The sequence below is a fragment of the Folsomia candida genome, unplaced genomic scaffold (assembly GCF_002217175.1).
Source record: "Folsomia candida strain VU population unplaced genomic scaffold, ASM221717v1 Fcan01_Sc003, whole genome shotgun sequence".
Classification (NCBI taxonomy): domain Eukaryota; kingdom Metazoa; phylum Arthropoda; class Collembola; order Entomobryomorpha; family Isotomidae; genus Folsomia; species Folsomia candida.
This window is the reverse complement of record NW_019091195.1, coordinates 12,171,918-12,195,834: the sequence shown is the minus strand read 5'-3', so window position 1 is coordinate 12,195,834 and position 23,917 is coordinate 12,171,918. Positions and strand designations below refer to the sequence as shown.

The window sequence follows — 23,917 nt, the reverse complement described above, 5'->3', positions numbered from 1 at the left end:
CTATAGTTGTAAGCACAGTGGTAGCATAGTAAAACGCGCCGGCGAATTTCCATTGCGAATTGCCAGCTTTTTGTGGGACCGACTTGAGGATGACCATTTCCAGGACTCGAAAGTCGTCGAGGGATATGTTGTACCGGTTGAAGAGCACTTCTCCTAAATCTGAAATCATACATCATCCATAAGTAAACAGTAATATACAACTTCCTTCATCGCATTGGAGCTAAATGTTTTCACTGTCGACGGTGTTTACTCATTTTACATTACGTAGAGGTTTGGATGCGAATAATAACCTCTACCTCTGACTCAAAAGCACAATTTGCAAAAATCAACACATATTTTGCCATATCAAAATTCAAATTCAGAACGAAAATCATAATCCTTCTCAGAGACATGAAATCACATAAAAATGTGATGATATTTCTTTGCATGCTTTTCATCTTTTTTATGTCTTCATTGTGGTTTGAGTTTAATGTACGAATTCTGGGAGACGGTAGATCTGTCCTATTACAATAGTGGATATTTATTTGCTCCATAAAATGAAAAGTTCCTTTAGATCATACCTGCCTCTCCTCGCAGACTATCCGTTTTCGAATGTGTATGCAATGGAAATTAGGAAAATTCTGGAGCACAACGCAATCCATCCGTCTTCAAGACGCTCTCTCCGGTGAAGCTTCACAACCATACCATCCGGAGGAGAAAGGACCATAAATCATGGGCTGCGAGTGAGTGAGTGAAGACGTCATGTCACAATATTACCTTTCCTGCCTGACTCAAATGCTATTCCTTACTTTCGAATTCAGCTCCAGTCCTAACACTGAACATCCGCCAATCATCCCCATGAATAGGTGGTGGATGGACGACTGCCAGCTTCAATTCATTTGCGATTGAATGAATACTCATTGACAAGGCAAGTCTAACTTTCAATCTGGTTGGGCAAGCTTTTTTCTGTCATGAAATGTGCACAAAAACTTTCTTAATCGCAAAATCCATCTACTGACCCGAAGGTACAGTGAATTTAATCTCAATCAATGAATTTCTACACGTCAAATATAAATATTAGCTCGAAAACAAGAATTTCCGCGGCATGTGTTCTCTTTTACGAAAGATTTTAAAGGATTTCATAAAGTCAAATAGGTATATAGAAAGGGCAGAGCGGATTCTTTGAGTTTTACTCCTCATTCGTAAATAATGCCTGCAAAGTCACAAAGTTTTCAAAGAGGTGCAATAAGTTTCGGCGAGCTTTGAAAGGTTTTGTGAGAAAGGGTGTCACAACCAGGTTCTGTAATTGGCCTTTGATGACATCAAAAGAAGGAATTTCCTTGAAGCGAATTGAAAATGTGGCCCGTCTGTTGGTAATTTAATTTGCACTTTACATTCTTACCTCTGCCCTGTCTAATAATTCAAACGACAGCGCGGAGATCGCATAGAAGTTGTCGTCCTCGGTTGGGAATCAGGTGTTAATGAAATACGAACTGACCAAACCGCAAAGGCAACCACCCAATCTCAATTTTCAACCAAGAACATCTTCTTCCCTTTGATCTGTACTACTTATTTGGACAGATATACGGAAGTACGGACTCCAGATAAGGGCAATGAGTGAAAGTGGAGCAGACAGCACAAGAGAGAGAGAGAGCAAAGCACAAGTGACAGCGCGTGAGCTTGTTCTCCTCAAGTGTGAACAATGAGAGACTGGCTAATTAAGGAGGGCTGGCTGTTGTGAGATACAACGCCAGCAGATGCAAACTAACAGAGCATGGTTATCAAACATGGCATCTTATTGTAGTACAGTTGAAGATGTTCTCTTCGCAAGTCTTAATCAGGAGTTGTCAACTGGGGAATCTTAAGGAAATCCGGTACATGTTGGATATTTTGTCAAACCTACTCATTCTCCCATGAAACCCATCTAAGTAATCTAACCATAAATTTAGAGTTCACTATTTGTCAATTTTCTTTAATAGGGCAGAATAGACCACAATTCTTGCCCAATAATTTTCATGATTAACTCTCTATACTTTTCACTATATGTAGTACAGTTACATTGAGATCTGATGCTACTTATTTCCCATATACCAGAGATACAGTTAACTTTCTCTTTCTTCATTGACTTTTCTCAAAGCAGAATGTCTTAACTTTTCCAACTAATTCCGTTCTAATTTGGAAGAGAGAAATGTGCAAAGGGCAGAAATGGATGAGACCGGATGTGGAAGCGATATCTACAGACGGTGATAGTTGGTCGTAGTCGTCAGCCCATAGTATGTACATATCCGAAGAGACGATTCCTTTCCTGGACCGATCGATAAGAAACTAAGACGAAGGGAGGTGAAGTATATAAAGAGCCGTCGAGCTGGTTCTAATTTGTCTTACAGTTATCAATTCATCACAGCATTTCTACAAAACTTGTTCGAATCCTGTATTCTGAACGACAGGCTGTATACATTTGCTTTTAGTTAGCCTACTTTTCTAGGAAGAATCCTCTTCCCCTTAAACTTTCTTCTTTCTTTTTACAGTGAAAAAATGTCCTGTTTGTTAGGCTACACCACATTACAAGCAATTGCAACACAATGGGAAGGATGTTTGCATCCTAGCGATTTGATACATCCCGTCGGAAAAAAACTACGCCCTTATTTCTTTCTGAAGAATTGGTCTTGGTTTACTTGATACTATTAGACTGTAAATCAATTCTCCAAAACACAAAGAAAGTTTGTCATCGTGCGAATCTAATTCTGCTGCCCTTTGTACGCTCAACTTGAATGAAAGAATGTTATTACTCTTTTAAATTGCGGTTATTGCAACTTCTACTCTACTAACATTCCAATTCGAAATCTGTAATTAACAGATATAGTGCGGGTAGACGCATAATTTATGCACACGGGTAATCGACAGCGAGAGAATGGATAATTAAAATGATTTGTAATTTACATAACACCAATCTCAATATGAGCACAGTCTGATTTAAAGTGTCATTATCACCGTATAACTATATTGTATTTGTTGTTGGTAACAATGTAGCAACTCGGGAGAAAGAGAGTGCTAGATGTGCGATAAGGGATAAAGTAACACTTTCCCGTCCTCAACGCCCATCAGCCAATTCCGGTCTGCTTAACAATCCTATTTAATCTCATTACTCCCATCGAAAGTATTGTTACATAGATAGCTCTAGTGGTGGTGATCGACTTCGATTCGTTGTATTTCTAACACGCTGGACTTCGTTTTCGAAATAGACTTATCGTTGAGCTAACAACTTGCCCATAGTTGAAATTGGGTCCACAAGTAAAAAAGTGTGTCACGGAGTTTGGAAATTTTTAAAAAGTTCACATGCTAACTTATTTTATTTATTTAGCTGTGAAATACGCAGCTCAAATTACATGGTCATTCATGTGGATAAAATTGCTTCACTCGTACTGAATCCTTCAAGTACTGCAGTTAGTTAGTTAGTTTTATTCTGGTGAGCTGGCTGATAAGAGATCGTTGACAATGTGAAGGACTCCTTGTGGAAATTCCAATCTCAAATGGCACGAATAGATTGGCAACTCGTTGAGCGACATGTCGGACAAAATAACACAATAAAATTACTAGAAGAACGGACACACGTGTGCCACGTCTTCTTCTACTTACGTCTCCTTCATATGAACATCTATCTCAATTTTCCCTCTTGCCAAATAAAGCAAGATTTCGCCACTACCTAACCAACTAATGAAAGAAATTCACTCGGTTTTCAATTAAATTATTCAACTTGAGCTACACAATCAGACCAGCAACCACTTACGATATAGGCACAAGGTTGTGAGATGAAGTCGTTGGCATTGTTGTCTCATGCACTCACTCACCATCCATTTGGGCCAAGTTGAGGAGTGTGATTACGACGACTAGTCTTAAATTTCCGTCATTCGAACTTGTCCGACCTTTCTTTACCTTTCACCGCAGAGAGGGCTGAACCATGCCTGAAATAGTAAATCTGATACGTAGGCGAATCTCTACAATGAGTTTCAATTTAATTAAGAGCACCTCTTGCGTATCCTCTCTAATTAATTATGCCATGCAAGATTGCATTTTAGATAGAAAGTTTAACCCGCACAGACAACGTTCATGAGCGTCGAGGTGAATATATTTTCTTCAGAATGTGGGTGGAGAAGACCTTTACAACTCCACGAAAACAATAATCTCACAAATCCCACTGTTCGCGAGGCTCATCGGTCCGGCACAATTTGAGAGGAACAAATGAAATGAATGAAAACTGACAGTAATGAAAGCAGCGAAGAAGTTAAAGTGAAAGTCCAGTCGACCTGGCATTTCCAACCTGTCATAATGAACAAATGCTGCTAGAGGCCATTGTCCATCCACCCAGAGAACTCGTGTATAATAGGAACAGTCACATGCTAAACACTATCCCACTTGAGGGATAGTAAAGTGGCTAAATGACACGTGTTTCTATAAAACAGAGCGAAAACTTCAATTTCCAGGATGATAAAGGATCCAACAACAAACATTTTCAACCAAACTAATGAATAATGGTGGAAGTAGTGGACACTGGTCAATGGCAATATGTGTGTATGCATATGGTATACAACAGTCGTAATTAATTCAATTCAAAATGTGGAACTCGAAATAATATCATTCGCCACTTGTTATTGTTTCAATGTTGCTAAATGGATTAAAAAGTGGTGAGTCATATGTATGTACATATTAGCGGTGCCGTGTCCATTCAATTAAATCACAGAGATCCAGTTAAAGAGATGATTCATCCAATCGCAATTATGTAGTTACATATATACATAAATAGTCTAAATTCGTGAAATGCAAATGCTCAAATGATTTGAAAATGAAAAAGTTTATGATTAGATAATTCATGTTGAGGAAAAGAAAGTCTTACCCTGCAAAGCTTCCTTCTGCCGTTTCTCGGTGTCGGACTCTAACGCATCAAAGATTGCAGCGCCGACGAGGAGGTATGTACCGACCAATACGATCAAGGATAGTGTCCGTACGTTCTGTCTCTTCATACCAACATACTGCTGATGGTTTCGACATCAGCAACACTTTTGAATGATATTTTCCTCATTCAACCTTCACTGCCTCAACAACACTTGCCGAACCACATTACGCGTGAGCTTGGGTAATGTATTTTAAGAGTCACTTAATGTGTAATGTTGAACTGGGTGAAAGTATTAAGTATTCCTGTTAAGAACATCGATGAGTACGAAGTCTCACGTAATATTCATCGTCTAGCCAATGTCAGTCAACTGAAATAATTAGATTCAAATGGCCGCAATTAAAGTGGTCAGCTCGACCACAAAAGTGCGGTTGCGGTTGTCGGAGCTGATGGCATGAATATTAAACATTATAAATTCATCATCCTCAGAACCAATCATATTTCTGCATTCGTCCACAACGTCAATAATAAACTTTTGAATTCACTGATTCTTAAATTCGTTCTATTCGTTCGTGTGTCGTCACTTTGGCAAAGGTTGTTGCCTACATGGTCACTGCACACAACAAGGAGTATTTATATTTGTAAATAACTTATGTAATTTTCACCACAATTGTTATTATTATGTGCGTTCACACTCTTTGAGTTTGGACAAAGTCTGGTTACTTACATACATACATCACTATTTGACTTTCAGTATACCTTGATGAGGAAGGATTTGTGCCGGTTCAATAATCAAGAAGAACCAATCAGGGCTAATTAAACTTAAAGACCAGAATTAAATAGTGTCAAATGTTCAAGTGTGCGTGCTTTCCCTGTATAAGGCTTTCTAACGACTTCATTCTTCCAATCTCACAAATATATTTATATGCGAGAAAGTATGTAAGGTATTCAATTTATGGAGAATGTCACGCTACTATATTCTCAAGCATTACATAGCGTAACAATTTACAATATATAATTCTTCAGGCCGGAGGGAAGGAAGAATAGTCTCGGAATTCTATTCATTCTAATCAATTAGCGGCTTCACCTATAATTAAAACCCGCACTCGTCCTCTCTTTACTCCAAAATATTAATGGTCGTCCTCATCCCGTCCATACTGATGAGTTTTTGTTGGTGGGTGCTCTAAACCGCAGCGTGACTGGTCCACCTACAATTTGAGAAAACAATCCGACTTTAGTTAACCGTAATTAATTAGTCTCTAATGATTTCGAGTGGGAAAGGTAAACCAATTTCCGGGAATTTATGACCGTTTGATTAAATATGTGGAAAACGTGAGGGCGACGAAGAAAGTGTTCTTTCTCTAAATAGGTGACATCTAATTCTCCTTTAATAAAGAAACACTGGGAGAACGAAAGTATCGTTGGTCTTGACAATACGTAGTACACGTTAAGGTACTGGTAGTTGCACGTAGGGATGAGGTCCACTGCCGTGCTGCGGTGGTCTGTGGGGCCTTTGCGGAGAGGAGAAAGTGCATTAAAGGATATCTATAACTGTCGACTCGAGATTTTTTACAACTGCGGAAAAGCTGTGGGCAAATCTCTTGTTCATTCCGGTAATAATGGTGGACGGGGGAAGTCGAAGAAAGAAATGGACAAGGTGAGAGTTAAGTGGGTGAATGGTGTCCATGGGCTCAGGCAGTTAAGAAAGAAGAGCTCTCTCCCTTCCTGCTGGAGATGGATGGAAGAGAAAGTAGGTTCTTTTCTCTCATCTCCAAGGCATCGTGCAAGTCGGATGGGTCGGAGGAGCTGCTTGGTAAATATAGACACAAGAGTACTACGGCTACTACCATATGCAGCTAAAAATAGAAGAACTATGCGAGTCGGGCCAGATTTTTCATCCGTTGTTGCCCCACCGCCACTTCCGTCGCCGCAAGCAAGTCTTCAACTGCTATTCTCTAAGATTTGACCTATGGCTCACTGGAGAGGGTGATGAAGGTATGTCGTGGTATCTATAAATCTGTGTCCTCCGTTTCGCAAGCACTCTCTTTATTCCAACGACTACCATAAAACAGTCTGGCACTACATTTTACAGATAAAACTCAGTGGAGATACTACGCTGGACAGGATGAATCACGACACTTCGCAACTGAGTTATATAAAAATCGAAGGTTTAAGACAAGTTCTTGCTTGCTGATGCATGTGGACATTTTTGGGTGGGAGCAATGTATCAAAACTAATAAGATTGTACTTTTTTGTTTGTATAATTTTCACTTGCTCATTTGCTCAGTTTGTGTAATACCTCTGCTTTCACTAATATGCGTTATTACTGCTTAATTAATTTTAACCAATTATAAGTCATTTACATAACTCACCAATGAATAAGGATTACATTTTTTAGACAAACTAAAAATTCTGATTTTGAGAGATTTTTAATTTAGGTAAAGCAAGTAAGCCCGCTTTGCCATTAATTATTGTATTGAAGCTTTTCCGTGAGTAACATTAAATGCGAATTTAAACTACTTTATGTAAAGAATTATTCATTGAATAAATTATAACTACTTTATGATGCGAAAAATGGGTGCAATTCGCTTTCATGTGGAAGAAATGTCTTTCACCACAAATCCCATCGAGGAATTTTGTTACTGCTACATACACATTCTACTCGGGCTGATACTTTCCACCTCCGCAAACCTGGATGTTTGGATTTCTGACTTGATGATGGCTTAGTAGAGCTACACACATACAGCAGAGATTGCCGAAGAATGTGATGGCTTTCCAAACTTTTAAACCTTTCCTTTAGGATGTGATGGCTAAACTGTAAGCCCTTTTAAACAGCTCTTCCTTTCACCCCACTTAATCCATAAATAATGAGAAAACTCGAATGCTTGGCTTGGGTTAAAAAACGAGATGATGGACATCCAGCAGAATACTTTTAAACAACGTCGACGAAAGTACTTCCACACAAGTATGGAATATTACTTGCTTTGCTGTCATGTTTAGCTTATATTTCTCTTACCTGGATTCAAAGATCAATTCTTTCCTGTTGATGACACGATTCACATGTGGATTCGAGGTGAGAGAGCTTTCAAAGAAATAAGTGACAGATTTGCAGCACTTTTGAAATCAAACTCTACTTTCTTTCCCCTCAAGTCAGCAAAAGTGTGATTTGCTATCACAATTTCTGAGGAGTACTGGCCTGAAAGTGTGATTTGTCTCAGCAGCCGCTGGCGAGTGAGTGTCGGAGAGTGAAAGTTGGTTGTTGCGTGAGTCGAGGGAGCAAATGTGTGACTGGCACAAAAGCCGTCTCCTCTTCACCCTTTAGTAGTGTGGATAGTAGCAGGAGCAGAGTACGAAGGGAAAGCAGAAGGAGGAGCAGAGGACAACGAAATCTAGCTGGCTGGCTGGACGGATGGGTAGAATTGAGGAAAATTGAGAGAAATTTTGGAATTCCTACGAAACACCGAGGTAGCAAAAGTATGGGATCTCTGCCTGGCGGATGGTGGAAAGTTGGTCGGGAGAAATGTTCAAAGAACGGATTGTGGAGTAGCATGTATGTATGTAGACGAAGACTGTGTGACTCTCAGCTTTATTTTCCCCGTCACCTACGCGTCCCCTTTATATTTTACTTTCACCACCATTTCTAAACTTAACCCCGTCTGGAGTTAACCATGTGGCTTTCTATTATTTTCTTCTTCTTGACTTTGCAGAAAGACTTTCCAATCCAAAGAGTTGTTTATTTTTACAAACAAATGCTAGTTGCTTTTACTCTGCGTGAATATACATAGGAGAGTCTAATTTTAAAACTAACCGTTTTCTTAAGACAGCATGGTATTCGCTAGTACAAGGGCAATTTCGCGTAACTAAAATTCCGCTTAACGAACGTTTGAAACTCTTTCAACTCTTTTATTGTTTGTTCCAAGAAATTCCAGTAGTTGAAAGGAACACAGAACGGAATATTTTCAACCAAGTATTTGATACACATTCCAGTGGGTGGGTATGAGTAGCGTACAAATCGCAAAGGCTTGAGGAGGATTTGTTTGGTCTAGTTGTAGGTTTTGAATGTAAACTAAAGTTGAGAATGCGATTCAGTGCAGTTGGACTGTGCCCTAGTTTCGATGGTTGAAGGGAATTTTGTTGTAGTAGTTTAAAATGCAAACCTCGAATCCATATAAGACATAGATTAGATATATGTACATGCATGGTAAATTACATACCTATGTATGTACATATACACAGCATATCAACATGCATGTACGTATGTATTCATGTATGCATATCCGTGGTAATGGGTATGTGCATCTGAAACTGACTGGACTACATTTGGCAGAGTTCTTCATGTCCCTTCTCCAAAATGTGTATGTTACATATGGATGAATATCTCCGTTTGTAACTTCCATTACCATCCTCACTTTTCTTGCCCAACTTTCGTTTAATCTGGCTCAGATTTCCATTTCATTTCTCGGCAAGCTTGTGCTTCCTGCTGCAAAGGGACTGCTCCGTCACACGTTTTATGCATACGGACACGAGGACCACGACGCCACGAGAGATATCCCTCCTTCTTTTTCTGCATGCGCTTTCTCCGTAGGATGAACTGGACTGGACTCACACTGACTATCACTATCGCGTACGTAGTAGAAGTCGTAGTATTACATAAGCAGTAGGCCCACCCTTTGTTTCCTTCCCCTGCTGCGGAAGTCGAGGTGGAGAATTACAAAGGGTTTGAAAAACTCGGTTGGGCCACTCTGAGCAGCAACTTTTGGGAATTGAGTGTGGGCTGATGAAGGTGTTTTAATTATACAAATGGGGAAATTCTGCAACTATTGTAAGACCGATGCATCAAAGTCTGGACGGGTTGACGTTGCACATTTTTATGTCAAGCTTGTCTGACATGCTAACTTTTATATATTCCTATTTAAAATTTGCGTAGACATATTTATTTGAGATATTTAAGTCAGCCATACCCTTCAAATTCGAGATGTTATTGTTACAATCATTGAACCAACTCACATATACCTGCAAGTCTGTAAACACATGAATACTGCAGACTCCCCTCAAGCTAAACTCGTCTCTTTCCATAAAATAAGCCGAAATGGAATGAGGCGCAGTAAAAGTCAATATCAAAAATTCACACGAGTGCATGAAAGCAAAGCACTCCTCGACAAACATTGTTTAGTCGGATTCCATCCAGTGAAAAGGAATGAAAGGGGTCGAGTATGTGATAAGTCTTATTTATTTTAAATTACAATTCATTTGGATCACCTCAGCATTGCAGATTTAAATTTTTTATGAGCACTGCAGTCTACAATGGCATATATACAGATATAGTTTAACAAATTATATACTTTTCCTCCCTCTTTTCAACAGTCTTATGATGCAGTGTCCATACTTAGAAGAAGCAGGGAAAGGTACGCATTATGTTGTATTCATTCGGATGATTTTCTCTCATCTCCGCCTTTGGGGGAAAGATGATGCGAAGTTGGAGACGAGGAGTTGAGAAGCTGACGGACAGGGAGACACACTTTTGCTCTCTTTTTGTAGCCAGACGGGTTTTGTGAATCATAAAAAGACAACTTCTTTTCCGTAGTCCAAATCCAATCCACGCCACACGTTCCCAATTGCTCCCCTCTGGTTGAACGTGTTGGTGTGACGGTAAAAGCTCAAGCTTTCTCCGGATGAGTTTGAGTATCATCCAGGAGAGTTCTTGGGAGAATTCCGCGATCCCTCTCCGCCTAGTAGCTCACTCCCTTTAGTGGGCTTCAGACTCAAATTTGATGAATGTGGAGGGGAGAAAGCAGGACGTCATTGTCGTGCTGGAATCCACCCCTTTGAAATTATATTTATTTGTCATACCCACCGAAAAAGTGACGACGACTCGGCGTCCTGCAAGAGGTGAAAACTGTTAGAAATTTCTAACAGTCAACATTGTTTTCTCATTAAAACAACTGGCATTTTTCCTTGAGATAAACTTATCTGCCGGAAGTATTTAAACTGAGGAAAGATGAAAGACAAACGTTGGTCTTGACTAAATCTTATATATTGCTTTAAGTAAGTTTAGGCATCGGCTGTGTTATAGTTGATCCAAAGATGCGAAACCCATCGATTCATGCGCACGGTGGTAGTGCACGCAAACTCGGGAGAAAGCCGAAGATCTCCCCAATGCACCCACCAGTCTCTCTCAAGCAGCAGCCGATCCTTTCTCTCGCTGACTGAGCTGCGACTCTTGAGTGAGAACGGAAACGATGCCAAAGTGTAATAGAGAAACACTCGTCCAGTCCACTTCAAACCCACCACCACCGCCCCGAGAGAAAGCAGATGTACACGCACCGATGCTGGACTTGCTTTCTCCTCCCTTCTTAAATCCATCAATAGCATTATTATTACAGCACGTGTGGGGCAGTCACAGATTTCATCCTGCACACCCTACTTTCTTCTCTTTCGTTGTGAAACTGAAATTTGTGACTGGAGTTCGTAAAGAGTTAGCTTAGGAAAGAAAAACATTGAGGGAAATGTTTAGGTCAATCTAATACGGCTCATTAGAATATTCGAAGCTGAGTTTGTGCATCTGGCTTAAATAGGTACCAGGCCAGTAGTTGCCGCAATCAGATTACTACAATTGACAAAATTTTGACAGTCATGAGAGATGAAAGGAGAGAGTGGGAGAAAGTAGAAGTGTGGGAGTCAGGTTAAAGCCCGGGTGAGTGTAATGCCCGCCTGGGTCTCTTTTTTTTTACTTCTTGAACTATTTAATGGAAAATCGATAACCGGAGGGAAGAAGTTGATGCTTATGTTTTTTATATTTGTGCACTAAACGCCAATTTCTACGAGACAGCCACCACTCAACTTCAACCTTGGTTGCTTTGAATCTCGTTCACATAGTCAGTCAGTAGTGGTGGTGCAAGAGAAGAGCAACAGGACACTTGAGTCTTCTTGGTCGTATAAGACCCCACTTAATGTGTTTGTTTTCACCTTTTCACAACTTATTCTTTGTTTGCGATAAACCACCTGCGTCTCATTTAGTCTTCACTCCTCATGAACAAACCAAGCTCTTCATGGGTATAATAGATCGCTTCTAAATATGTTTCAATGATAATGAACAAATAAAATTCATGAAATGAAATGACATGGAATGAATCATTAAATCAACACTTCAAGATGAAATTGAAAAAGACGTTATAGGTGTCCGATTGTTTCTTATCCATGCTATGTATAAAAATAAAAACTCTCTTTGAGACCAACCAGATAGGTGCCAAACTTTCTGAAACTATAAAATAGTTATGTATGTATCTCGCGCGTCATTCACATGAAAAATTACGCTTGCTTTTTAATGAATAAGAATAATAATGAATAAAAATTCCTCTGCATTGATTCTTTCTTTCTCCATGTACTTACCCTCACCGGAAATTATTGTGTTCCCTCTTCATATTTTATCCGTACAGGTATGAACATGGTGGTCCTACTGTATTATGCATGCATGTTGTATGGCAAATAAATCATCAGTCATTCACTGCACTCAGTTTCAATCCTTGGAGACATGACACTCGTTGCCAATCCGAATCCCAAGCACGTGTGTCTTGGAATATTATGCCTCTGAATATTAAAATATCATCACCTAGCTCAGTCAGTCTCAGTTTTCCAGTCCTCCTTCACCGAGATGAGCACAAGAGAAAGAAATTCTTCAGAGATTTCAGTAACTGTGACGAAGGAAATGAATATCATTGATTCTGATGCTGGCATCAACAACTGAACTGTCGACGTCGGTGAACTGTCGACGATATGGACTTTGGGAAAGTATTGGAAGAGTGATTTTGGTGAGTGAGTATACCAGAGGGTGAAAGAGAGGTAGGCGATATTTCCAATCCTCTCGCTTTGGAATGATAACATGAAACTCCAAACATCAGATATTGACTTGCTCATACCATTACAGGTATACATACTGACTGTATTTTGACAGACAAATCGGGATTAAAATAAAGTAACTATATAAATTGGAATGCATTGGTGTAGAAATTATGTGTTTGACCATTTTTCTAGTTATAACCTCCATAGAACATGACATATGCCCTCTGTCTGACCAGAGACCTCCGTTTGCCCTGAATATTTTTGGCTTTACAGACAGAAGGCATGTCATCGATTTCCACTTTCTCCTCGATATGCATAAGAGCCAGATCCAGTAGATGATATACAAAAGATATGATATACACATGAATGTGTCAACTACATTCACCCAACTCGACACTGAGTGCACTTTCTCCAAAGAGGACAATCTAGAAAAAAACTCACATTGTCACATTCAATGTCATGCTTCAACTCCGTCCCACTCGGGAGCAACGCTGCATGATAAGAAAAACATACTTTTTCAAGGTTTCTGTTTCCAAAGTCAAACGATGAAATGAAAATGGTGACAGCTACATTTTCCTAAATTAGTACTGTATTTACATACATAGACAGTGTTCAAATATATGTGCTTTCAATTTATTTTTATGTAAAGTTGAATAGAATATTTTGATTTCATTTGTGTAAACGTCAATGGTAGATCAATCATGAAACTGGTGTGCAAGTTGGCAAACGCTCAATTTTGCATAATTTATAACTTGTTGGAGAATTTCCAATTCAAGTGACTGCTTAACACATGCAGGGATTCCCAATGAATCATTCGCAAAGTAATTAGTTTCGCCTTTATCGTGTCCTGTGTAAACTCACAACCGGGCGCTCATCCTGTTTTGTTTAATGAACAAAAACCATGCCTCGCAAGCCATTCAAAACATAGATGCATTGATGCCAATTGTTAAAGCTAACTGGTCAAAATCATAAATAATAAATCCGAACTGAAAGAAATCCGTAAACTTTATTTAGAAAGATTTATGTACATGAAGTGTTAAAGGAAAAAATTTAAAAATTCTACTAGAGGCTAATAAAACAAGAGAAAGTGCAGAGAAAGTTTTTGGGTATGAAAATACATGCAGAATTATTGTTCATATTGTTTCATGGAGGATTAAGTGCGTGGTCAGCTAGAACAATTTAAGGAGTATTATTGATATAAATATTTTTTATTTTGTGGTGGAAATGAGGTGAAGAAGAGAAAGTGTGAGAAAGGGAAGCCGAAAAGGGGAGCTGCGAGTGTGGGGAAAGCAATCACAGAAAAGACGAATTGAGCAATCAATCATGACGAGGCCATAATCTAATCCCTCGCAGCCACCAGCACTGCATTTCACACTTGTGAATTTCTCAACAAATTATTGCCCCATCTATTTACTCCACTGCTTCGGCTGCCTCTCTTCTCCTCGAAATGGGACAAATATTCTCTTTTCTCTGGAAATAGGCACTTTCTTCTCGCGTTTTGAGAGCAACATTTACGATCTACTGCGTAGTTAAGCAGTTGTCTGCATTTTCTGTCATATAAGCCTGTCGACGAGTGGTCGACGACGACGAAAATGAATTCCGTATACATAGGTGCATTATTTGTCTGTATATCATCGTCAGGGTCTGCTTATTCCTTAGTCATGCTTCTTAATATTTATGAACAAAATTATTGCACAGATAATTTGATGTGAAGTAGCCGACATCTTCTTGGGAAAATAATTAATTAAGTTATCAGGCTGGATATCTGCGCCCTATCCGTGTTATTTCTTATTTCCCAATTGCGTTATGCCACATGTTGGTATTATTGTTATTATGGCGAAATATGTAAGTAAGTAATTGGAATGGAATAGAGAGACGGATGAGAGAGACGAGAAAAAGAAGAGTAGATTTATTTCTATCCATTTCATGAAGAAATTGATCACGATGGAAAGGAGGACACTCATGTCGTCGCCTCACATTGCAAATAAAAAGTCGTATGTCAGACTCCATATATCGATAAATATATAGTGATAAATGGATTGGATGAAAGCGTCATCAGTTACCACTGAGTCATGAAATGGCCCAAGACAGATTATGAAATGAATGTTTTTTTTACTATCTGGCTGTCCAATCCAGTAGACTGGGAGAAAACTAGCCATGTAGTGACGGCATATCAAGTCTACTAGATTATTTTTCTTTGGTAGGCACAAGACTTGTTCTGAGGCACAGAAATCAATCCCTTCTTGAGCAGAACAACCACAACTACTAATGGTATGGCTCATCGGTCCATTTCCAAGGAGAAAGAATGTGGGAATCATGAGAATTCATTCTCCTCGTCTTCTTCGCCATTATTGCAATAGACGACTAGAGGAGAATAGGCACGGGGAGGAAGGGATGTACAACTGTCAGAGATCCTCCTATGTATGATGTAAGCCTTTGAGATTACGACGGAAACATGGCTTTCTCCCACCATCCATACTTCTGACTGAACACTCTGACACCAAATAACTCAACTTAAACCTAGCTTTTCGTCTAGCTTCTCTAAATAAGGGACAGAGAGATGCTTAATGTGATAACTTCATAGGTTCCCGTTCCCTGACCTGTGTCCAACAGAAATGCAGAAAGTAAATCTGGCATGTTTTAGAAATTCTCAAAGCAAAGTGGACATATACAATTCTAAAAGTTCTCCAACATCATGTCTCCGTAATTAATGGTTCCTCACGGCGTGCACAGCTCATTCTAGACCCCACTACGCGATGAGAATCAGTAGAGAGGAAGTCAAGTGAAAGTTGTTATTTTGAACAAAACAAGCGATGACACATGGCCGAGTACGGTCAGTGGTAAAATAACAATAATATATATCGGTGGAGACTTTTCCTTTGTGTGATGACTGCTTTCGAACCATGTGAAAAGGCTGAACACGATTACTTCAAGGCCTATTGGATTTTCGTTGGTGGGATTGACACACATAAAGTATGGTTCTTTGAGTAGAAGACAACACATGTGGCTTTTGGAGACAGGAAGCGAAATCAAAAGAAGCAAGTCAAGTCAACCAATCAACTCAAATAAACTTTCACCTAAACTCATTTCGTTGTTCTGCTGCCTGGCAAAAAAACGTTCCTGCGTATGTACTTATCTCAAGGGACTTGTTCTTGTGCTTCAGCTGTAGTATACACACTACATACGTATATTTGTTATTATTTTTGGGTCTGCAGTGACATTATTTTATGCTGAACTAATGACTCCCACCATTCAAAGAGACAATAATTTAAAGTAAGCTAGCATATTACGTAACCACTAAAAAATGTTATTATGACATACGAAATAAATACTCTGGTGTGCATAAATTTTCGTATATAATTTATACGAGAAATTGTGTGTGGTGGAAAAATTGATTGCTGACAATAAGGTTTAAACCCAAGGTAAACAAAAACAAAGATTTGTTTAACTTAAACGTTAACTCGAACTACTATAGATCAGATAAATCAACCGGATCAACTCCAACACATTTGTGTTCAGCTTCTTGCTCGACTTTGTCGATGCGTTGAAGAACAAGTTCGTCAACGTTCAAATTGGCCCAATGTACGGGTTCTGCCTTTTTCAACTTGATTTCCACTTTCATTGGCGTCATATGTGCGGACGATAGCTCAGGATTAATAATCTAAAAAAACACCATTCAAAGTTATTTGCATCAATCATGGTGTGGATCAAACAATATCGTCGAAATCCTTACCCCAGCTAATATCCAATTCTCCTGAAATAGTGAATTTTCTTCAGGAAACGACAAGTCTACGCACAATTTGACACCGTTCACTTTTACATGAGACTTGGACGGATCAAATTTCTTTCCACCGGCGTATACCACAACATGGACGTGGGATCCATCTTGGTGCCAATCATATCGACATTTTATCATTTTAGAGCCTCCGTCACCAGCCTTGTCCTCATCGCTAGGTTTCACCCATAAATGAGACCCCGTCTGACATCCTTCTTGTTTCATGAATACATCAAAATCAGTGGTTCGTTTAACACAACAAGACCAATATTTTGAGCCTTCGTGAAATATAGGTACGCCTGGATGAAATTTACATGTCTCCGAATCGGTTTGGGGGCCCTCGTATTTCTGTTTGGTAGTTATTATTATCATAGTCAATAGTATTTCATAAATACAGTGTTAAATATTTTGTATTTACTATTACCACTTTGCAGCCTTTATTAACACATTGGGTAATACCAGCTTTTATTTCTACTCCATTGTCAGTTGAGTTTCCGTCGTCTGACTTTCCATTTTGGTCATAGGTCTGCTTCTTTAAGCTTTCAGACAACGTTATTTGAATTGTGGTCTGAAAATGAAAAATTTATTGCCAACAGAGTCAATACAAGCCGAAATAATGCTAACCGACTTATGCTAACCGTGATGATGGAAACCATACCAGAGGCGATTCCATAGACGGTCTCTGCTTTTGTACATATTTTGGCTTACGAACTTCTATAACTTCCGTGACTTGTTCCACCGCTTTCTTTTCCGGCTCTGGAGGTTTAACATTCGAATGATAGCCCGTGGCACAGCCCTTCATGCCCAAAAACTCTTGAAAGTCGATGCATTTTCTGCAACAAGTCCACCCCTTGTAGGCATCATGGAAAAAGGGTTCGCCGGGGTGAAATCGGCACGCATCGAATCCATTTTCGGATTCCTTGAACTCCTTTCCGCACCCACGATTGTAACAAAGCAGCTTAGGTTCATCCGCCCCCGTAGAACTCATTCTACTTCCAATTGTTGCAACGAATGAGATCCAACAATTCTAATTTTAAATTGCAAATGAAAGTTTCATTATGAAACACGAACACAAGATATTAAAAGTGCAAGTGTAAATGATGAAAATATTGAACGCACACTCCTTCTCTTACCAAGTAAGAAGCCCTCACTCACTTTCACCTCTCTCCACAAAAGAACTGTTACTTTCAATTTAATTGCTATAATAATTACTCTTGGTCACAAAGGTTGATAAAAAGTATAGAATATAGAAATTTCGAGAATACAGAGAAAGCGACAGTGATAAAGATTCCAAGAGCCCATTCCCCGCGTTGGTCTCACCTGCTCCACAGCTGAGGGAGAACACAAACTCACTTTTCATCCTCGGCAGAACACGAAGGGTGAACAAAATTTCAAAAATTCTGAATCACTAGCTGGGGCATGTTTATCTCCAAATTGCTGCCTCTGGGCAGACTTGCCCTGCGAGCTGGGCCTGGACAACGGCATTTTATTTCCACCTCTTCTAAAAGAATGAGCGATGCTCCGTAAGCCAATATTTGTATAAACATTGATTTTCATAATTAAAAGAACAAAACATCAGAGAATTTATATCATTGTATTTTTATTCTTTTGACAGGTGGACTTACCGAGAGTTCACACTGGCAGATAAAAAATATGAGATATGGGCGGAAGCCGTTGGGGCCATGATGTGGTGGTGGGTCTTTTGGCATCTATTCTCCGACTATGAACATTTAATTGTAAGTAAACCCATCAAACAATTACTGACCGAGTCTGGGTGTGGTCGACAGTGGTTGTACCTTGTTTGAACGTTTAATATAAATGTAAAACGTTCACAATGCTTGTTATTAACAAGTCGTTAATAACATGTATCTTAAAATGTGAAATGTCGGAACCGGATCCATTTACAAATGAATTTAAAGAGGTAATCGTTCCTGGGCAGACAGATATGGCGGTTCCATAAGTTCAGGAAGATAACAATAAGATGAAATAATCATAACGATCAAATGTTCCGGCGTTATATGTTCATTCTTAACTGGTTGACTTATATTTATTTTCAGGGCGAGAAAAAGTTTATTTATGCAGAGACTTGGACAGATGAAGAGCTAGGAATTCCCCCTGATGATGCAGACGATCCAGAATAATTCATACTTTATAGTCAATTTAGTTATGTACAAGTCGCGTAAATTACGTAGAATTTTCCCTGCCAATTGTAGATATTAATACTTATTAATACTTATTCTACATGAAGATGTCAACTCGAGGGATGTCCTCAGCCCAATATGCAATATGAATGAATCCAATTAAATTGAAATCATAACTCTAAAATAAAATGCATAATGCTGTTCGGTTTGTTAAACGAGTCCTTTAGTACACAATCAAAAAACACATTGAATTGCTCTCTACAACATTCTGTAATTTCAGTATTGGCCCAGTTTTCGTGTAGCACGGGGGGTACCACCCAAATGGCATAGCTATTAGTTATCCATATCACTGCAGAAAAACTATTACGCATACGGGTCTCATGTAAAATGTATTTAAAACTATTCCGAAGAGTTGTCGAAAATAGCTTATCGCACAAAGATAACCAACAATTGTAAAAAAATGTTACTAATAATCTCATCTCATTTGTAATATTATCACGGAACGAAAATGAGACATGGATGAGACAGAGAGAGGGCTGAGACGAGACGTTGCGTGTGGTGGTGACATAGAAGAGAGCGTTGCGGAGTTGAGGGAGAGCCCAAATTGCCTGCATGCGTGGTGGTGCCGATTCTCCATCTCGACTTGCTCATCAGAGGAATAATAGTTCTCGCAGCAGTTTTACCGAATATATTCCCAAATTTCCATCATGGCCGCCACCGTAAGTGTTTTCGTTACACCCACCATCACCTCCGGAATGAGACTTTCGACTAGTTCAATAGTCAAATTAAATTGTGAAATATTTTCATGTAGATTAGAAATTCTAAAATTAGTTTCATATTCTAATTTAGAATATGAAACTAATTTTACAAATTTAATACCGACTGACTGATGTCAAGTCATATTTAGAAATACCTCATTTGAAACTCAATTAATTGAATCCTTAGACATTATTATTATTAAATATTAGATAATTATTAAATACTCTAAGATTGAATCCTTTTGATTTATTTTGTGTAGAAGGCAAAGGCTGCTCCAGCCGCTAAGGATGGAGTAAAAAAGGACAAATCCAAGAACCCCATGCGAGATGTGAGGATTCGCAAATTGTGCCTCAACATTTGCGTTGGAGAATCCGGAGATAGATTGACTCGTGCCGCTAAGGTCCGCATACTTATTTTAAAATTCTTAACAATTCATGATGTTTTATTATTTTGCTATGCGGAACACTATCAATAGATTACTGAACATCTGAATTTATTTACTAGGTGTTGGAACAACTCACCGGACAACAACCCCTGTTTAGTAAGGCTCGATACACTGTCAGATCCTTTGGAATTCGAAGGAACGAAAAGATTGCTGTCCATTGCACTGTCCGAGGAGCCAAGGCAGAGGAGATCTTGGAGAAGGGATTGAAAGTATTGCGATAAATTGTTAATTATTCATGCTTATGTTTTAAGGTTCACATTCTAAACTACACATGAATTTGATTTGTCTAGGTCAGAGAATACGAGTTGAGGAAGGATAACTTTTCCGATACTGGAAACTTTGGCTTTGGTATCCAAGAACATATTGATTTGGGCATCAAATACGACCCTAGCATCGGTATCTACGGTCTAGATTACTACGTCGTCTTGGGTAGACCTGGCTTCAACGTGTGTCACAGGCGACAGCGGACCGGGAAGGTCGGATTTGGTCACAGGCTTACGAAAGAGGATGCCATGAAATGGTTTCAACAGAAAGTATGCAACGCTATATAATATTTGAATTTGTGTATTAGAACTATGCATAGAGAATGCAACTCAGAACTGGCACTTTTTCGACATTCAGTTCAAGGCACTATCATTTGTCTTTGAACCGAGGTATTATATGATGCCAAGTGCAACATTAAGTATTTTGTAATTGCAACTCACTCTCACATGTTCGTCCTGAGCGTGATACTTGACAAATGACAATTTTTACATCAAATCCTCATGAATTAGTCCATCTTCATTTTCAAAATAAGATGCTAATGTTTCCCTTCTTTCTTTCAGTATGACGGTATCATTCTATCCGGGAAAGCCAAGAAGTGAGAGGAATCTGTCGGATATGCTATCTACAAAATCTTTTTATTCTTTGTTGTTTGGCAGTGACCTCACTCGAATAAACATTCGTAAAAAAACTTATACCGCAGTTGTAGAAGTCTAACATATTTTATTCGTCATTTGCATAAATTAGTTGTACTATAATGATTCTTTCATACGGCTTTTTCCACGGACTTTCTCTTGCGAGTAAGAGTGTGGCTGTGGTCGCTAGGTGGCGCAATGATACGTCAGAGCAGTGGAGAAGGTGAGAAAGCATCGAGAGTACGCGAACTCCGCTCAATTCACAAATCTCGAGTCATTCTTCTCTCTCGCCTTCTCCTCGTTGTTTCTTGGTCTCTCTTCCGCTCTGAACTTATCGTCCACAACCACAGCGACGCACTCACCAAGTGGGCCCCTGTTCGAAATCTCAAGAAGAGGTGGAGGTGCGTAGGAAGGCCAGTCATCCACGACGTTGACAAGTACCCAACAGCACAGACCTAACTTGAAGCGGGGTTGCAAAAGGTGAGTTGCGGCGGAGGACGTTGTAGATTTTTGTTGGTAACTTTTATACATTTGGTATACAAATGTTTTGTCTTTGATAGAAAAAGTATAGAGTTTACTTCGACTGAATCTTCAAATTAACACGTTGTGATTGGCAGCTTCGAATTCACAATCTACCGTCAACATGATTGTCACACTCAAGAATTTACAACAGCAGTCATTTACAATTGAAGTAGATGTAGAAGACACGGTAAGTGAGCAACCGAAAGTATGTAATAATGATGTTTGGAGCTTTTCATTACTATATTAAAATGTTGACAGGTGAAATCGCTGAAGGAGAAGATTGAAGCTACAAAGGGTTCAGAGTATCCAGCAGATGGACAAAAGCTGATTTACTCTGGGAAGATTTTGGCTGATGAGAAGCCATTGAAAGGTTAGTAAAAAATAATTGACAAAAATATTAGATATAATATTATAGGAAATATAAAAAATAGATATCTCCAAACCATTTTGCTATTATTAGTTTATTTTACTAAAATACAGAATACTCCATTGATGAGAACAAGTTCATTGTGGTGATGATCACCAAACCAAAGGTTGCGTCTTCATCAGTCCCCACTCCAGCCCCGGTGTCAACCCCTGCAACAGAGACGAGCACAGCCGCGAAGCCAGTGTCTACCCCAGCTGCTGCTGCTGTCACGACTGCGGCCACTCCCACCTCAGAGAGTGCACCACCTCCGGCGGCTGTAACCACGCCAAGGTTAACATTATATAATAATTCTAGCAACATTCTAGTCTTAGTCTTAAAACCGCACTTAAAAATTCCTTCCGCGAGAAATTTATTCGCTGTAGAGCCGAAAAGTGCGCAGATTAAATCTTTTGGGACGGCTCAATTCTTTTCACATAAGAAATGAGTATCAAATACGAAAGAAACATTTACTTGATAACTTCCTAAGACAAAAATTATAACTTCACATTTTTTCCATTGTCACACCATTCGATACTGGCTAAAATAGTCCCTCTGTGTCAATCTTACAGTGCTGGAGCTACTGGGGGAGGTTTGTCAGTTTCGGGGCCAGAGTTTGAGAGGACTGTTGAGCAAATTATGCAAATGGGTTATGAAAAGGCTGAAGTGGAACGAGCTCTCCGTGCATCGTTTAATAATCCCGATCGAGCTGTTGAGTACCTTTTGAATGGGATTCCTCCTGAATTGTCGCAGGTGATTATTGGTTATTGATTTGTAAAATTCCAATTACTATAAAAGAAAATATTGGTCCCATTTAGGAAGAAGCAGTAGCCAATGTCGGTGCTCCTGTTGCCGCTAGTGGAGTTGGAAATGAAATAGGTGGTGAAAGTGGACCTCTGGGATTTTTACGATCTCAGCCTCAGTTTGAACAAATGCGGCAAGTTGTGAGAGAAAATCCACAGTTGTTAAATGCCGTTTTACAGCAAATAGGTGAGTCTACTTGTATTAGTGCGATCACGGCGTTGTTATTTTGAAAATCATTTCATGACCAACGTCCACGGCTACTGCCTTTATTATTATTATCCTGTTGCTATTATTCGAAGCAGGGTGCCAACAACTTTCTGTTTAGCATCAAAGCCGTCATATAATAGCACACTTCTTATACAAGAAAGAGATTGACGTGCAATTTGTTAGTAAAATTTATATTTCTTTAATGAATCCTATCTTAATACAACTAAGAGACTTTTAAACTGTCCTCATTTTTTAATTGTCAGAAATTTAAAATATTGATTCCCCTCTCTCTGTCCCTGTCTAACTGTGGATTATAAAAACATTTGCACGCGGATATACAAATAATACTAATATGTATATAAATACCATATTACTTTACAAATAGGCCAAACCAATCCAGCTCTTCTTCAAGTCATTTCAGAAAACCAGGTAATTGATAACGTGAGATTTACGTTAGATGTTTTTGTACGTATAATTGTATCATCTTTTGTACGTGTAGGAGGAATTCGTCCGGTTACTAAATGAGGATTCCCCGCCGTCGTCTTCGGGCTCATCAACTGGTAGCGTTTCACGTGACCCAGCCAGTGGTGGTTTCCAGATTGCAATTACCCCTCAAGACAAAGAAGCTATTGAAAGGGTGAGTCAATTAGAACACGGGTTGTACGGGTTACACTTCGTGGCACTAATGGCCAGTCTTCATAGTAATATATTGAATATCTGAATAATCTTTTTCAGTTGAAATCACTAGGATTCCCTGAGCACCTGGTTGTTCAAGCGTACTTTGCATGTGAAAAGAATGAAACACTTGCAGCGAACTTCCTTTTGTCTGGCGATGATGATTGACTGACACAAAATTCTTGCACACTGAATCCATCGTTTACCTAGCTTACGAGATACCATGAAATAATAATAATATAACAGTACATACAAACCAGTAATTCTTACCTAAAATGTCTCCGTATCGGTTACGAACCTAGGGTTTGATTGTTTGAATACATTAAATATTGGCTAGGATTTGGATTGCGATCCAAACAAGAAAAATATATATTATTATTGTTATCTATAATGTCATGTTGTAAATTATTGGTTTTGAAAGTGCCACGTGAGCTCACGACCTGAAAAAAGTTTTAACTACGATGTTTTGCTGTAAATCAAACTAACAATTTATTCTTATTATTATTTGGTGTAGTCCAAATTGAGGACAAAGTGATGATCTATTTGCTTTATATATGAAAAATAAACATCAAATCTAAAGCTCG

General features: G+C 39.1%; 5 protein-coding genes across 6 annotated transcripts in view; 3 read left to right on the top strand and 2 right to left on the bottom strand.

The window, feature by feature from the left end:
- LOC110846608 (two pore potassium channel protein sup-9) overlaps nucleotides 1-8,593 on the bottom strand; it is a 38,219-nt gene extending 29,626 nt beyond the window's left edge. Inside the window, exons 1-3 of one of the 2 annotated variants that reach the window (XM_022093413.2) lie at nucleotides 7,884-8,593; nucleotides 4,871-6,075; nucleotides 1-159 (exon numbers count right to left, since the gene is read on the bottom strand). In XM_022093413.2, coding sequence (XP_021949105.1) covers nucleotides 1-159; nucleotides 4,871-4,997 — 286 coding nt within the window. In that variant the 5' untranslated portion in view covers nucleotides 4,998-6,075; nucleotides 7,884-8,593. Of the gene's footprint in view, nucleotides 160-4,870; nucleotides 6,076-7,883 lie in introns of those variants that run through there. The other variant, XM_035849654.1, reaches the window with a different exon arrangement.
- Nucleotides 8,594-15,879: 7,286 nt separating this feature from the next.
- On the bottom strand, nucleotides 15,880-17,770 carry LOC110846186 (cysteine and histidine-rich domain-containing protein). The gene is made up of 5 exons (XM_022092846.2): nucleotides 17,615-17,770; nucleotides 17,140-17,508; nucleotides 16,906-17,049; nucleotides 16,440-16,829; nucleotides 15,880-16,367 (listed from the first exon to the last, which is right to left on the bottom strand). The coding sequence occupies exons 2-5, from the start codon at nucleotides 17,467-17,469 to the stop codon at nucleotides 16,176-16,178; spliced, it is 1,056 nt and encodes a 351-aa protein (XP_021948538.1). The 5' UTR covers nucleotides 17,470-17,508; nucleotides 17,615-17,770; the 3' UTR covers nucleotides 15,880-16,175.
- Nucleotides 17,771-17,790: 20 nt separating this feature from the next.
- Nucleotides 17,791-18,841, top strand: LOC110846192 (NADH dehydrogenase [ubiquinone] 1 beta subcomplex subunit 2, mitochondrial). The gene is made up of 3 exons (XM_022092851.2): nucleotides 17,791-18,004; nucleotides 18,097-18,217; nucleotides 18,539-18,841. Exons 1-3 carry the CDS (start codon nucleotides 17,901-17,903, stop codon nucleotides 18,620-18,622), a joined length of 309 nt encoding a protein of 102 aa, XP_021948543.1. The 5' UTR covers nucleotides 17,791-17,900; the 3' UTR covers nucleotides 18,623-18,841.
- Nucleotides 18,842-19,181: 340 nt separating this feature from the next.
- Nucleotides 19,182-20,789, top strand: LOC110846189 (60S ribosomal protein L11). Its single transcript, XM_022092848.2, has 5 exons — nucleotides 19,182-19,341; nucleotides 19,641-19,781; nucleotides 19,886-20,035; nucleotides 20,117-20,359; nucleotides 20,651-20,789. The coding sequence occupies exons 1-5, from the start codon at nucleotides 19,330-19,332 to the stop codon at nucleotides 20,687-20,689; spliced, it is 585 nt and encodes a 194-aa protein (XP_021948540.1). The 5' UTR covers nucleotides 19,182-19,329; the 3' UTR covers nucleotides 20,690-20,789.
- A 197-nt stretch (nucleotides 20,790-20,986) lies between these two features.
- Nucleotides 20,987-23,917, top strand: LOC110846188 (UV excision repair protein RAD23 homolog B). Its single transcript, XM_022092847.2, has 9 exons — nucleotides 20,987-21,202; nucleotides 21,283-21,431; nucleotides 21,503-21,614; nucleotides 21,725-21,941; nucleotides 22,220-22,400; nucleotides 22,466-22,637; nucleotides 23,044-23,087; nucleotides 23,158-23,295; nucleotides 23,394-23,917. Exons 2-9 carry the CDS (start codon nucleotides 21,366-21,368, stop codon nucleotides 23,499-23,501), a joined length of 1,038 nt encoding a protein of 345 aa, XP_021948539.1. The 5' UTR covers nucleotides 20,987-21,202; nucleotides 21,283-21,365; the 3' UTR covers nucleotides 23,502-23,917.

Coding starts and splice junctions, on each gene's coding strand:
- LOC110846188 (XM_022092847.2), top strand. CDS start 21,366: ATGATTGTCACACTCAAGAATTTACAACAGCAGTCATTTACAATTGAA. Junction 21,432..21,502: donor AAGTAGATGTAGAAGACACG/GTAAGTGAGCAA, acceptor AAATGTTGACAG/GTGAAATCGCTGAAGGAGAA. Junction 23,088..23,157: donor AAGTCATTTCAGAAAACCAG/GTAATTGATAAC, acceptor TTGTACGTGTAG/GAGGAATTCGTCCGGTTACT.
- LOC110846189 (XM_022092848.2), top strand. Junction 20,036..20,116: donor TCTTGGAGAAGGGATTGAAA/GTATTGCGATAA, acceptor TGATTTGTCTAG/GTCAGAGAATACGAGTTGAG. Junction 20,360..20,650: donor TGAAATGGTTTCAACAGAAA/GTATGCAACGCT, acceptor TCTTTCTTTCAG/TATGACGGTATCATTCTATC.
- LOC110846192 (XM_022092851.2), top strand. CDS start 17,901: ATGTTTATCTCCAAATTGCTGCCTCTGGGCAGACTTGCCCTGCGAGCT. Junction 18,005..18,096: donor AAAAGAATGAGCGATGCTCC/GTAAGCCAATAT, acceptor TTCTTTTGACAG/GTGGACTTACCGAGAGTTCA. Junction 18,218..18,538: donor CCGACTATGAACATTTAATT/GTAAGTAAACCC, acceptor ATTTATTTTCAG/GGCGAGAAAAAGTTTATTTA.
- LOC110846186 (XM_022092846.2), bottom strand. CDS start 17,469: ATGAGTTCTACGGGGGCGGATGAACCTAAGCTGCTTTGTTACAATCGT. Junction 17,050..17,139: donor CGTCTATGGAATCGCCTCTG/GTATGGTTTCCA, acceptor TTTCATTTTCAG/ACCACAATTCAAATAACGTT. Junction 16,368..16,439: donor AGAATTGGATATTAGCTGGG/GTAAGGATTTCG, acceptor GTGTTTTTTTAG/ATTATTAATCCTGAGCTATC.